The following is a 14,766-nucleotide window of genomic DNA, read 5'->3' as shown; positions in this document are numbered from 1 at the left end:
ACACCCAACAATCTCCCACTTAGAGAATGATTGTAGCAACTCCATCGCTGCTTCATTTGCTAGACAATGACTCCTCTTTGGACCTGGCTGTTTCTCATCTTCATCATCATCCTTGAGGACCAATTGAAACTGAGCATATTCTTAGTTTCTCCCTAGTTACAACTTTTGTTACCATATTTGCAGGATTCTGGTTAGTGTGTATCTTTTGCAGCTTCAACTCTCCATCTTCCAACACTGATCGTATGAAATGATACTTGAGCTGTATTTGTTTAGTCTTGGAATGAAATTTTGAGTTGTTTGAAAGATGAATGCCACTTTGGCTATCACTGTATAAGGTGCCCATATCATGCTTCTTACCCAATTCACCCATAAACCTTTGTAACTAAATCATTTCTTTACTAGCCTCTGTAGCAGAAACATACTCTACTTCTATTGTTGAAAGTGCAACAACACTTTGGATTTTTGAAAGCCAACTGACCGTTGTTCCACCTACAGTAAATACATATCCTGTAGTGCTCCTCCTGTTATCTCTATCACCTGCCATATCTGCATCAACATATCCCTGTAGAGAAATGTTTGAACCACCAAAGCATAATGCTTGATTTGTGGTACCTTTCAAATATCTGAGAATCCATTTCATTTCCATCCAATGTTCCTTTCCTGGATTGTCCATGTACCTGCTTACAACTCCCACTGCATGTACAATATCAGGCCTTGTGCAGACCATTGCATACATTAAGCTTCCAACTACTGATGCATATGGAACTTTAGACATATAATCCATGTCTTCTTGGGTCTTTGGGCACATTTCCTTACTAAGTTTGAAATGGCTAGCAAAAGGTGTACTAATTGGCTTTGCATTGTGCATATTAAATCTTTTCAACACCTTTTGTATGTACTCATTCTGAGACAATGTTAATTTGCAATTTTTCCTGTCTCTAGTTATTCTCATACCAAGGATTTGTTTTGTAGCTCCCAAATCCTTCATTGCAAATGAATTTGCCAATTTTCTTTTGAGCACATTTGTTTCCTGCATGTTAGACCCTGCAACAAGCATGTCACCTACATAAAATAACAATATAATATAGCTGCCATCATTTTTCTTTTTCAGATAAACACAATGATCAGAGTGACATCTAGTATAACCTTGTTCAGATATAAACTTGTCAAATTTTAGATACCACTGCCTTGGAGCCTGTTTTAAGCCATACAAGCTCTTCTTCAACCTGCACATTGGTTTCTCCTTACCTTTTACCTCATATCCTTGTGGCTGCTACATATATATCTCTTCCTCCAAATCCCCATGAAGAAAGGCTGTCTTTGCATCTAACTACTCAAGATGCAAATCTTCAACTACTACTAGACTCAAAATAGTTCTGATTGAATTCGTTTTAACAACAGGAGAAAATATTTCATCAAAATCAATACCTTTCTTCTGTGCAAACCCCTTCACCACAAGTCTAGCTTTGTACCTCCATTTTCCTCCATCTTCTTCCTTCAGCCTGTAAACCCATTTATTTTGCAATGTAGTTTTACCTGCAGGCAGCCTAACTAAGTCCCAAGTTTGGTTATGCGTTAAGGAGTCCATCTCTTCTTCCATGGCTAGCTCCCACTTCTTCCTTCTTTCAACCTGCATTGCTTCTTCATAACATTCGGGTTCAACAAAATCAGTCAACAATAAATAATATACTGAAGGAGAGTATCGTTCAGGGGGTACACTTATCCTGGTAAATCTTCTAACACCACTTTCAGGTGTTTGGGATGCCTATTGCTATTGTGGTGGTTGATGTTGTTATGGTTGCTGATTATTATTATTTTCAGGCACCTTTAATTTTTTAGTGATCTCATCAAGAACTATGTATTCCTTGTTTTCTTTTTCCTGTTTCTTTTCTTGCAACTGATTCTTATACAAGACCTTTTCATTGAATATTACATCTCTGCTCCTAATGATTTTGTGATTTTCATAGTTGTATAAGCGATAACCAAAATCATTAACACCATATCCAATAAAGGTACATTTATTTGATTTTGCCTCAAGCTTTATTCTGTTTTCTTTATTAATATGGACAAAGGCCTCACAACCAAAAGGCCTTAAAAAAGAGTAGTTTACCTTTTTACCTATCCATGCTTCCTCTATAACACCACCATCCAAGGAACTTGAAGGCCCTCTTTTTATTAGATAAACAACAGTATCTACAGCATCTGCCCAAAATTGTAAAGGCAATCCTGCATGCAATCTCATGCACCTTGCACGCTCCATGACTGTTCTGTTCATTCTTTCTGACACACCATTTTCTTGTGGTGTTCTTAGAACTATCTTCTCTCTGCGAATTCCATGCTCTGAACAGTACCTATCAAAATCTTTGCTGCAATATTCACCTCCATTGTCTGATCTAAGACACTTCAATTTCTTTCCTGTCTCAATCTCAACCAAAACTTTCCATTTCCTGAAAGTGTAAAATACATCAAATTTATTCTTAGTACAATAAATCCAAGTTTTTCTAGTTGCATCATCAATAAAAGTAACATAATGACAAGAGCCACTGAGAGATGATACCTGAGCATGTCCCCATACATCTGTATGCACAAGCTCTAATTTTTTGCTCTTCTTTTCTTTCCCAACTCTCAGAAATCTGACTCTCTTCGGTTTTCCATAAATGCAATTCTCACAGAAGTCCAAATCAACATTCTTCAAACTTGGCAACAAATTCCTTTGGCATCTGCTCCTTTGGAATTTAAAGCATTAACAGAGTTAGAAATACCATTGTATAAATACAATGTACCAACCTTTTCTCCTTTTGTTATTACCAGGGCTCCTTCGGTGACCTTCCAAGCTTTATCTGTGAAAGTTGTCACACAACCTTCACCGCCTAACTGACCTATTGAAATCAGATTTTTCTTCAGATCTGGAACATGCCTTAGCTCTTTTAGTAGCCATTGGTTTCCATTCTACTTTTTTACAAGAACCTTACCAATTCCAACAATTTTACATGGTTTATCATCACCCAAACGTACTTGTCCAAAATCTCCTTGAACATAGTCATGAAAGTATTTCTTATCAGGTGTGGCATGGAATGAGGCCCCTGAATCTACCACCCAAGAATCAGTAATATTTTCGAAAGAAAGAATCAAGGCATCTTGTAACACCTCACCTGTCACATTTGCTTCATGATTGTTTTCTTGTTGCGCATCTCCTTCTTTTCCCTTCCGAGATCTACAGTCTTTCTTTAGGTATCCTTTCTTTCTGCATTTCCAGCACACTATCCCTGATCTAGACTTGGATCTGCCTTTCCTTGATTTACTCCAATATCTTGAGCTCTTTCCTCTTTCCATTTTTCTTCCCCTAGACTCTGCACTTAAAGAATTACCCAATGTCTCACCGGAGCTTTTCCGTCACATTTCATCGCTAAGGATAGCACCGACAACATCATCAAACTTTAAAGTACTAGATTCAGAAACAGAGTTACTAATGGCCATTACTAAACCATTCCAACTTTCTGGCAGTGAGCACAAGAATAACAGAGCTCTAACTTCATCATCAAAGTTTACCCCTACAGAACTTAATTGACTTGTAATAGTATTAAAATCATTTAAATGGTCTGCAACAAATCCACCTTCCGACATCTTCATATTAAATAGCCGTTTCATAAGAAATACCTTGTTTGAGGCCAAGGGTTTTTCATATAGTTTTGCCAACACCTTAATCAAACCCTCTGCCATTGTTTCCTTCGAAATGTTGAAGGTGACTGATGCTGCGAGGCACAACCGTACTGTTCCAAGTGCCTTTCTATCAAGAAGGTTCCATTGTTCATCTGTCATACCCGTCGGTATCTTTGTTTTTCCACCCAATGGTAGGTACAAATCTTTCTGATACAAATAATCTTCCATCTGCATCTTCCACAGTGAGAAGTTTTGGCCATTAAATTTCTCGAACCTAAACTTACCATCTTTCACCATTGCTCCTACTCGAGCCAAGAACCCTTCTCTCATGCGAGTTTGTCAGCCAAATAAACCTTCGGCTCTGATACAAGTTGTTATAAAATTATATATTACAGAGCAATGGAACACATAGAATATTACATAAATATAAACACAGAAAATGCATAAAACTAGACAGACACAGATATATGTGGTTCACCTAGTTTGGGCTACGTCCACCCTGAACAGCCAGTCCTTCCTTTCTATTATCCAGCAAAATGAAGAGACACAACCTACAACAGATCCACTGTAATATCCTATGTTTTCTCTCACAATCTCACCTCTCTATTTCTCGCTCAGAGAATACACATCTATTTCACAGCCTCAATACAATGCCCTCATACAAAGAGAGGGGTTGCCTTCTAGGGAAAAAAAACCCTAAACTAAACATAAGTTCTATCGTCAGATCATCCGCCTAATGAACGGCCCGGATTGACTAGAAATTACTATACTTTTACAAGGTAATTTTACGTCTGTTTTTAGCTTTGGGGGTGTTGCCCCCAAAACCCCTGTAGGGGGACCGCTGGCCCCCGGACCCCCTAGCCGGGGGGGATTAGCCCCCCTTGGACCCCCGTGGGGGGGACAAGTCCCCCCCCCCTAGCGCCCCGCATGGAGGGGTGTACAAAATTCCTGGAGTATATATCTGGCTGAAACAAAGACCTCTAAATAATCATGTTGCACACCCAACACTAGAAGCAATAATTTTCGTTTCCGGTACGAAGTTCTCTTTTCTTACCTGTAAGAATCAACCATGCTTATATACATTTTATTTTCTTTCCAAAAAGGAATAGATTTAAGTATAATATAATTCTTGTACCTTTCTTCTAGCTTTTGAAATTCTACACCTACAGCCTACATTCTATGCATTACAACACATACGATAGATTCAAGAGCATATATTTCTCATTTTAAGCTAAAATATAATTTCCTTTACATGGAGTCATAACATTTCTTTCACCATTCAATATCATGTCTATGAATTCAGGATTATAATACTTATATTAGGAATTTAAGGAAATTTCAAGGGTCTCTCATGCCACCAAACCATTAGCTAGCAGAAGATCTAGCTACCCAAGAGCTATTGTCTCTTTCAGCCAAATTCACAGTACCCTTCACGGACAAGGGGTTCTGATATACCCTAAGCATATTAATGCCTTGCACAAGGATTTCACCAGTGTCTATCTCCCACTAGTGCTAGGTTGGTACTATCTTTCTCTCCGAAATCAACTCCTTCATAATACATACCAGGTTAAAAACTTTTTTCTCCCGCTATTAACCTTCTCTCTTTTTTCTCCAGCCAACTCTTTTCCCATTTTTAGTTATATTTTTCCCCTTTTCTTGGGATAACTGATCTTTTTCCTTGACTGTTTTCTTTTCTTGGCTGAAAGAGACTCAAACTCCCTCGAGTGGCCTTGGTATATTTATGGAACAATTATATAAAATTACTATTTCATTTTTTCTTTTGAAAAAAACAAAACATGCAATTCATACATTTTTACTAAATACTCCCTAACTACATTCACACATAATTTCTTTAAAAAATTACATCTATCAAGGTCATCAATAATCTCAAATTTTAACTAACTAGTTTTTGTTTTTAAGAAAAGATGAAAAAAATAAAGTCATCATTGACATTACACTTTTCTTCAAAGGCATAGTGCACAACTCCCTTGAAGGCTTCTGTAACTGCAAGGCCTCCTTTCCATTGTTGAGGGTTTTTTACGTGAAAGGCTCCTCTATCCATATAACCCTGATTAAACTTGAAGCAAGTGACGCCCCAATTGCGAAACCTCCTCAGATAGGTCATATTTGTGATGCCAAAGTCAATATTATGTGCAAGGAGGGTCACCTGGTGAAGGTTAACATATCATCCTTGTTCTTTCCATCCTCTTAGTGGTGGAAATATTAATCTATAGTGGTTTTTGTCACTACTATGTCTAACCCTAAATCTAGATCTCAAGCTATCTTTGCTAAGCCAAATTTAATCCTTGTTCATGGTGTTTTGGTTATGGCTAGTCATACTCCTTCGAGATCATAAATTATATTGGAAGATATTTATCTTGTGGTAAGGTTTCAAGTTTTGTTTAAATCACTACAATAAAATTTGATCTCGATCTAGGTGGGGGTTTCTAATACAGTGGCATCTCTAGATTAGAACTTAAAAAACCACATGGGAATCCCTTTAGTTATTCAACATCTGATCTATGGAGGTAAACAATTGTAGGATTTGTTACTTCTATCTAATTATGGGATCTCTAGAAACTCAAATATATTATGCTTTCAAGACTCCATGGGGGTTTTATGGGGTTTGGAAAGCCAACTTCATTTATCTCAGACAAGGATGCGTCTCGAGGAAAATATATTGAAAGGGAACAACCTTCATCCCTTCCAGGCCCCAATATTGTCGAAAAGTCAGATCATACACGAACACTACATATCAATATTTAAGAGGTAAATTTACTATTCTATAAACTCCAATCCTCAACCACTATCTATATATTTAATGGTTTATGGTCCAAATAAGAAGATATACCCCAGTGGGTCTTTTCAACCTGGACCAACAATGGTGACATATATCTTTGCTTCAAAGGATTCTTTGTGGTAGAATTTGCATGTTAGGAGGATGCATAGAAAGTACTAAGGTATGGGTCTATGTTTTTGGGGTACTATCAAACTCTTTATCTCCCCTAGGTTTCCATATTTTGATTCTTCAATTGTGGAAGTAACCAACTAACCAACTTTGACCATGTTTATATCTTGCATTAATTTTTTCATTGGTTTTAGCAATGAAAAAGTATAAAAAGATGAGAAACGTTACCACCATGTCTTGCATCTCACTTGAAAAGAAAAATATAAGAAGAAAATAACATAGATATTGTATGTAGTATAATTGAATAAATTATATATCAAATAGTGTTTATAACCCTAGGGTTTACAATATTAATCTTAAGGTTTGCAATCCTAGGGTTTATAATCCCACAGTAATATATTAAACTTAGGGTTTGATATATTAATATTAGTGTTTATAATATTAATGCTAGGGTTTATAATATTAATTCTAGGGTTTATAATATTAATCCTAGGGTTTATAATTTTTTTTTTAGGTTCAACTCGTGAGACATGTTCGGGGGATTGAACTTCTTATCACTTGGATTCACAAGAGCTTTCCAACATGTTTTTTTTCCACTTGTTCTACATCTAAAGACCTAAGGTTTATAATGTTAAACTTAAGGTTTAATATAAATCATAAGATTGACAATCCTAGGGTTTATAATATAAATCCTATGGTTTACAATCATAGGGGTTATTAATCTTAGGATTTATAGTACTAAGGTTTATAATATTAATACTGGGGTTTATAGTATTAATCTTACCGTTTATAATACTAATCTCAAGACTTATAATATCCATCTTAGGGTTTAATATTAACCCTAGGGTTATAATATTAATCTTATATATGGTAATTATAGTATAATAATATTAATTATTATAATTATTATTGTAATTATACTAAATTGTAACATATTATATTGTTATTATATTAAGATTAAGACTATAAACTCTTTTTTTTTTCATTTTTTTATTTTTATTTTAATTTTTCATATCAATTAAGTTTGACTGTATTATTTTTATTCTAGTTAGTTCTAGAAGACCTTCATTTTAAATTAATAATAAAAATAAAATTTAGATTTTAGGCTTTTGTGATCCATAATGTAGTAATCACGTCAGTATTATTTGGTCTATGTTTCGAACCTCCAAATGTGGTTCATTCTCAAGACAAATAAATTTTGTTTGTTATTTATTTATTTTTAATAATATTCTAACAATAATAAAAATAATAACTTCACCCATTATTTTTAATTTTGTTTATATATTTTAGTTTTAGTTTTTATTTTCTTATTACTATTCATTTTATATATTGAGTTTGGTTGATTCAGTTTGTCCTTATCATTATTTTATTTTATATCTTTCTTTTGACTAAAATGTTTATTAATAATAATAATTTTTAATTTACTCATTATCTCCAGCTATTTATCAATTGTTTCTTTATTTTAAATATATTTACTATAAATAAGATTCCTTTAGTCAAAACTAGTTGTTATATTCTAACAACTAGTAAACTTATCTCTACATCTATTTATTTGATGTCATGATTTGGTTCCTCATCTTATCCTGAAGATAAATCACACAAGTCGGTTCGAAACACATAGACGGTATATTCTCCTATGTGATTATCACCAAAAGATTTCTTTTCAATCTAGTTATGGATCACAAAAGCTTAAATTCAGAAAACATGTTTATAATTTTAATATTTAAAATTTAATATATTGAATCCTAATATTAATGTTATTATAATATTATAATATAATAATAATAATAATTTTAATAATAATAATAATATAATAATTTTAATTTATATTAATTAACATCATATTAATATTAAATCCCTACCATAATATCTGGGTATATCAACCACATTTATTAAAGTGGTCGTGCTAGTGAAATTATTAAGAATAGGAAATGAGTAAGTTTCTTGCATGCTTTACATGATCTCAACTTTGTGACATTACCTGGGATCACCTTGATTAGTTGAAACAATACATAATGTGTCACTGGTGCAAATATTTTGATCCAGTATTACCTATTACCATCCCGGCCATAACTTTGATAAACTTGATAGCCTAATATAATTTTTAGATTTGTTAATGGAGCAAACATGTAATTTTTAGATTTGTGAATGGAGTAGGGAGTCGTGTTGATTTTGGAACTAATCTCATAAGAAGATGAACTCACAGAGAATGAGAATCCACATGGTAGTAGATAATGACATTTTCATGGCATCTTTCCTAGCATCACAACACTAGATACTATTATTTTTACAAGGTGGGAAAATATATCATAAGTCAGTTGTCAAAGCACCACACATACACACACACACATATTGAAAAAGCATATCATAACTTAGTTGTCAAAGCACCACACATACACACACACACATATTGAAAAAGCATATCATAACTTAGTTGTCAAACGAGTAGTGTGAACAACCATTACTTTTTTTTGTAGGAAAACCACCCCACTTGGAATTACCCATTATTGGTGGTCTAAAAGAGAGCAAACTTTAATTCCTGCAAGAATGTCTTTGGGTCTTGGGCAGTTAACTTGTTTACTTAAACCATCTCTTAGCCAAACAGAAAAAACAATAGCCCCAAACACTTGTTTCTTTTATTTTAAATTTGACTTTATGTTTTTAAAGATTAAAAAAAATATTCCCTACATTTATATTATAAATTTATGTATAATTAAAAAATAAAAAAATAAAAAATAAATTAATTTGTATTAATGTAAAGCTTCACCTCTAAAGGGAATGGATAAGGTAGAGATTGTGTAAAGGGAATGGATAAGGTAGAGATTGTGTCAAATATCGTTTATAAGACAAAAATAATATTCGTTTGTTTGCTTACGTTGATTTTTAACAGTAAAATAAATGAATCCTTTTGTTATCCTGATTGCTTACGTTGATTTTTAACAATTAAAATAAATGAATCCTTTGGTTAACAATTAAAATAAATGAATCCTTTTGTTATCCTGATTGCGTAGGTTGATTTTTAACGATTAAAATAAATGAATCCTTTTGTTATCCTTCCACGGAAGGAGCGACAGTCATAATCCAAAGTTTCACGAGTAGTAAATGAAATTGAATAAGCCAACACGCAATATCCATGATTCAAACTCCATGTTGACACATATATATGTTCCACACAACTACTTGGCAAACTATTAGTTGTAATGTGGAGGGTCCCTCCATTACTTGCGGACAAAGGAAGGGCCACAACTTTTGTCTTCCTATTCTCTAGGAGGTCATCGCAAGCAGCATGTCGATCCGTGTTCTACTTCTGGAAATGTGTCGACTAAATGTCGTACCCTTATCCCTTCCTCGTACTTACCTCTCCTGGATGTTACCCTATTCTTTTGCACTCAATTTCTCATAACGCGTCATGCTATCAGCATCGACGGATTCACGAAAGTGGGGAGGTCAGGGAAAAGGGACACATGTGGGTAAATTGTATTTCTATAAATCAAGGACAGTAGATGGGTAAATTGTACTTGTATAAATCTACTCACTTTGCCCGCCTCACTACCAAACCTTCCCTGAGCTTAAGTCGATTGCCACCTTCCCAAACCTTACCCTTCCCTGTGAGAAAAATGGAATCAAGAAGCAGATCTAGCAGCGCCCCTGTGATGCCCCTCACTCTTGGCCTTTCGAAATCCCACTCTCCCACGCGCCATTTTAGTTCCCCAACATCTTCCTCTACTTTCAACTTAGCTCTAGCCACAACTCTTCCGCCTACTCGACCAGCCTTCAGCGGCAACTCTTCTTATTCTTCTTCAACTCATGCCGTCGCTTCGTCTTCTATCAATTCGGGCCTGCACAGATACACGTCGCAGGTTCGATCCGCAGGCCTTCCAGTTTCACCGAAAGGCGGTGCCACTATGAAGCCTATTCCCTGTGTTCCGCCTAGAAAGACGTGCATGTGTTCACCCACCAATCATCCAGGTTCGTTCCGCTGCAGTTTTCATAGAAATAGTAATCACTCCTCCTCCTCTACTGTGCATTCTCACTTAAATGCGAGAAGGTCTGCCATGACGAATTCGGTGGTAAGAATCGGCGGTGTGGAAGGAGAATGGGTGAGAAGAGCTCTCACTGCTCTCATACGCCCCTCGAGACACCACGTGCGAAGGAGAACGTCATTCCAGCCACAGCCTAGCAGGTTCTGCCATATGACCACGGCCCAAGAAACCTCCTGAGGTTTGCATCGGGTTGTCTCCTTTCCAAGCTTCTTGGCCTGTAGCGCGAATTAAGGACTTCGCCATTATATGGTCACATTCTGGCCAAAAAGCCATATCAAGGGAGAAGCGTTTGTATTGCGTGGGAATATAGTTGATACGAGGCATCCAAAAAAAGGAATTTAGTGAATTGTAAAATGTGTAAATATATATTCATTGAACTTAGTGAATTGTAAAATGTATAAATATATATTCATGGTTGTTACGTGGTTGTTGATGTTTTATTGTCGATGGATTGGGATCAACTTATGTGTTAATGTAGAAAAATCACAGGTTAACATTGGAAATTTGGGCAATTAAATCATTGTGGAGGAGTAGGAATTAAATCCCACACACAAATAGGCTCTGATTTGTTTGGTTGTAATAATGGTTAATATTAAATATTTTTTTTCCTTGCTACAATTTAGCAATGTTTTTTCTTACTAAATCATAAGTTATTAATATATTTAATTATTAAATATATTTTAATTTAATTTTAATCTAATTAATAATAATCAATTTATTATTATTATATATATAATTTTTATTTTTCTATTTTATTTATTAATTTTTATATTATTCTCCTCAACGTACCATATGAAAAGCGATAAACCATTAATATATTCCATTGTTAAATAATTTTAATTTTAATCTAATTAATAATAATCAATTTATTATAATCTATATATAATTTTTATTTTAATTAATTAGTATTTTTCTATTTTATTTATTAATTATTATATTATTTTCCTCAACCTACCATATGAAAAGCGATAAACCAATAATTTTTTTAAATATGACGCTTAGTATTTATTTTGTGATTCACGTCATCTTTGAAGTAATCTTTGCATTGCCGTCCATAAATTTTTCCTTAGCTTTTCGACTACGGCCCAGTTTTTTTCAATTTCTCAGGTTTTAGACTCCGGTGCAGTTTGTCATCGTGCACGCGAACAGGATTTCGGATAGGGATATCCGATTTAAGAAAGAATGTACAACATGATATAATTTTTTATTTATAATATAGTATTAATCAGTGTAGTTTTATAAATGAAGTAGCTTATAATGTAGGTACATATTAATTTATAATAAAAATCAAAATATTTATTAAAAAATAACTAAATTAAAATATAATGAAATATAACATTTTTTTATTAATTGTTAATTGAATTTAAGTTTTTAAATATTTATGTCAGGTTTTGATTAAAAAATTGGGGAAGGTTTTTATTTCAACTCAGATTTCTTGATTTTTTTTTTTAATTGACGCCCCTTAATTGATTTTCAAGCATTGCAAATTTGTTGGTTTGTATGGACTTTTCATAAATTTAAAAAATTAAATTTGTCATTTGAATCTCCCGGTCACCAATTTCATATTCTAATTTAGACAGGGAAATTAATATAAAAATAAATTTTATCTAGTAAAATAGTCTATTTTACAATAAAATGTGTAATTCTTTTTTTTTTCCCACCCACCAATTTCATAGAAATTTGAGATTATTCTAATTTTAATAAGTTCATATTCTAATTAGATGGGGAAATTAATATATAAGGAAATTTTATTTAGCAAAATGGTGCATTTTACAATAAGATGTGTAATTTTTTTTAAAGTTAAATTTCACCCATAACCTTTTTATATTTGCAATACTTTTCTTTTGTTATATTTATGAAGTCTTATATCAACCACATTAATATTTTTAATGTAATTGTATTAGTTTAATTAAAAAAACAAAAATAACATAAATATTTTAGCGATAGATTTCAACTTTCGATTTGTATATATTACTAAAATATTTTAAAATATTTCATAGGATTAATTCCTTATTATTCAAATAATAATTATTAATAATTAAATCAAAATTTTAAAAGTCTTACTTCAAAATAAATATACTGTTAGATAAATAAATAAACCTAAAACTCTTACAAACATCTAATTTTTCCTAGCGGTAAAAGATGATGAAAACCGAACAAAAATAAATTTGAAACCATAACCAACCAGCTAAATTCTATATTCACGAACTACTCTATTAAACTTTCGTTACTTCAATTTATTTCATAACAATAATGAACTTCTCTAACCTTATATTTTGTGATATGTTACCGGGACCTGTTTCAAAGAAACCACCTACACTACTTTGCCCACAAATGATTGTTAACCCAGAAATAAACATAAAATTAAACAAAAGAGATAGCAACTCCACTTTCCGTTGAACCAAACACCAATTATTTGAAGCGTCTGGTGGACACCTTAGCCCACCTTTCAGTCATAAAATTCAATAATATATATTTGCACGGACGTATGGTTCAGTGCCAATCTCCTTCCGTCCTTGATTGGGAGGGTGAATGCCTGGACCTGTAATTTAAAAGAAAAAAATTTAAAATATTTTTGTTTATGTCTATTATTTTTTTATATAATTAATTTTTTTTATATGATTTAAGATATTTATTTTATTTGTATTAATATAATTTAAAATTCCAGTTCATTTAATATTAAAATAAAAAATAAGATATAAAAATAATAATAGTACTATATATATATATATTTTATTATGTAATTAATTCAAAGGTAAAATAAAAATAATTTTATAATAAAAAATAATAATTTTAGTTCTTATTTTTTGGTTATTTTTAATTGATTTATTATTATTATTATAATAAAAATATGGATTTATATTAATTACTTTTATTTAATATTTTAATTTTAATGTGATCTAATTTTTCCTTTAAAGCAATTAGAAGTAAACAAAAAAGTGTTTAAACCTTATACTTTTAAAACATATTTTAATGGGAGATTTAAATAAATTATTTGAAGATATATGTTAACTAATTTAGATAAATATCCCCTTCATATATATCTATATATAGAAAAAAATGTTAAAATAAAATATTTTAATGTTTTATATAAAATAATATTCATTATGAGATATCACTAAAATAATTTGATACCAACTAATATTCACATATACTTAAAAATATATCTATAATTAAAAAACAATTTTAATTTATGGTGATAAAATTTTAATTTTAATTTCAATTATGTATATATTATATGTCATTAAAAAAAATATGTATATATCATGAAATGAAAATTTAGGTTTATATCATAAATGTAAGATGGTTAAAAAGTTTATTTGGTCTTATATATACTCTATATAGCATTCAAAAATACAATTTAAACAATGCTAAATTACACATTTTATTTTGCACTCTAAGAAAGTTTGGGCATGAAGAAATTTGATAGCTCATGTGAGATCCCTAATTAAGATGGATCTATGCTGGTAATATAAATTCGATGGTTAAATATGACCCATGTATATATATATATATATATATATATATATATATATATATGTATATATGTAACATCCCTCGTGAAAAGTTAATGTTGGTAAATAGTAAAAGTAATTATGAACAAAGACTTTATTTGAAAAAGTATATAACTCTGTTATTAATTTTATGTTAATTAAAAACAATTGTGTTAGTACTATTTGAGCTAAGCATATGATTAATCATGGTTAGTAACTGTGTAAGCAGTTACAATGGAACCCTAACTACCTTCAGGAGGTAGTTGAGTCCCCAGAGAAAAAAGGGGAAAGATTGCCAAGTCTGGTAAGGATCAGATGGCAGAAAAAAAAGAAAAAAGGTCATGCTATGTCTGGTGAGGATCAGATGGCATATGATGAGGAAAGGAATTTTCCTGTGTACGCTACGTCTGGTTAGGACCAAATAGCGATTACTGGCGGGGCCAGTGAAATTGCAGTCGAGAGGATCTGCAAGTGTTTGGGGGTGGAAGATCAAAGAAGAATCTTCCTACGGACGGGTGGATTGACAAGCAATACAAACAGGTTTGCTGTTAAGCAAGTAAGGTTCACTAAACCTGTTAACTGAGAAATTACTTGCGTGAGTCTGTGTTAAAGAAGAAAAAAAGAAACAGTGGAAATAATTCGTTTATTCTGCTTCTGAAAA

At 32.4% G+C, this 14,766-nt stretch overlaps 1 protein-coding gene across 1 annotated transcript; it reads left to right on the top strand.

Annotated features, from left to right (window-relative positions):
• The first annotated feature begins 10,183 nt into the window (after positions 1-10,183).
• On the top strand, positions 10,184-10,866 carry LOC149193908 (uncharacterized). The gene has a single exon (XM_089407039.1). The coding sequence runs from the start codon at positions 10,186-10,188 to the stop codon at positions 10,786-10,788; it is 603 nt and encodes a 200-aa protein (XP_089263165.1). The 5' UTR covers positions 10,184-10,185; the 3' UTR covers positions 10,789-10,866.
• Positions 10,867-14,766: the final 3,900 nt, after the last annotated feature.

This window comes from Pinus tabuliformis, chromosome 2_2 (assembly GCF_031772625.1).
Source record: "Pinus tabuliformis cultivar Carrire ecotype Pingquan chromosome 2_2, CPIR1, whole genome shotgun sequence".
NCBI classification, from domain to species: Eukaryota; Viridiplantae; Streptophyta; class Pinopsida; order Pinales; family Pinaceae; genus Pinus; species Pinus tabuliformis.
The sequence above is the reverse complement of the archived record's forward strand: the minus strand, read 5'-3'. Positions and strand labels throughout refer to the sequence as shown.

What these genes read in the sequence shown, in the direction of transcription:
- LOC149193908 (XM_089407039.1), top strand. Translation starts at nt 10,186, where the DNA reads ATGGAATCAAGAAGCAGATCTAGCAGCGCCCCTGTGATGCCCCTCACT.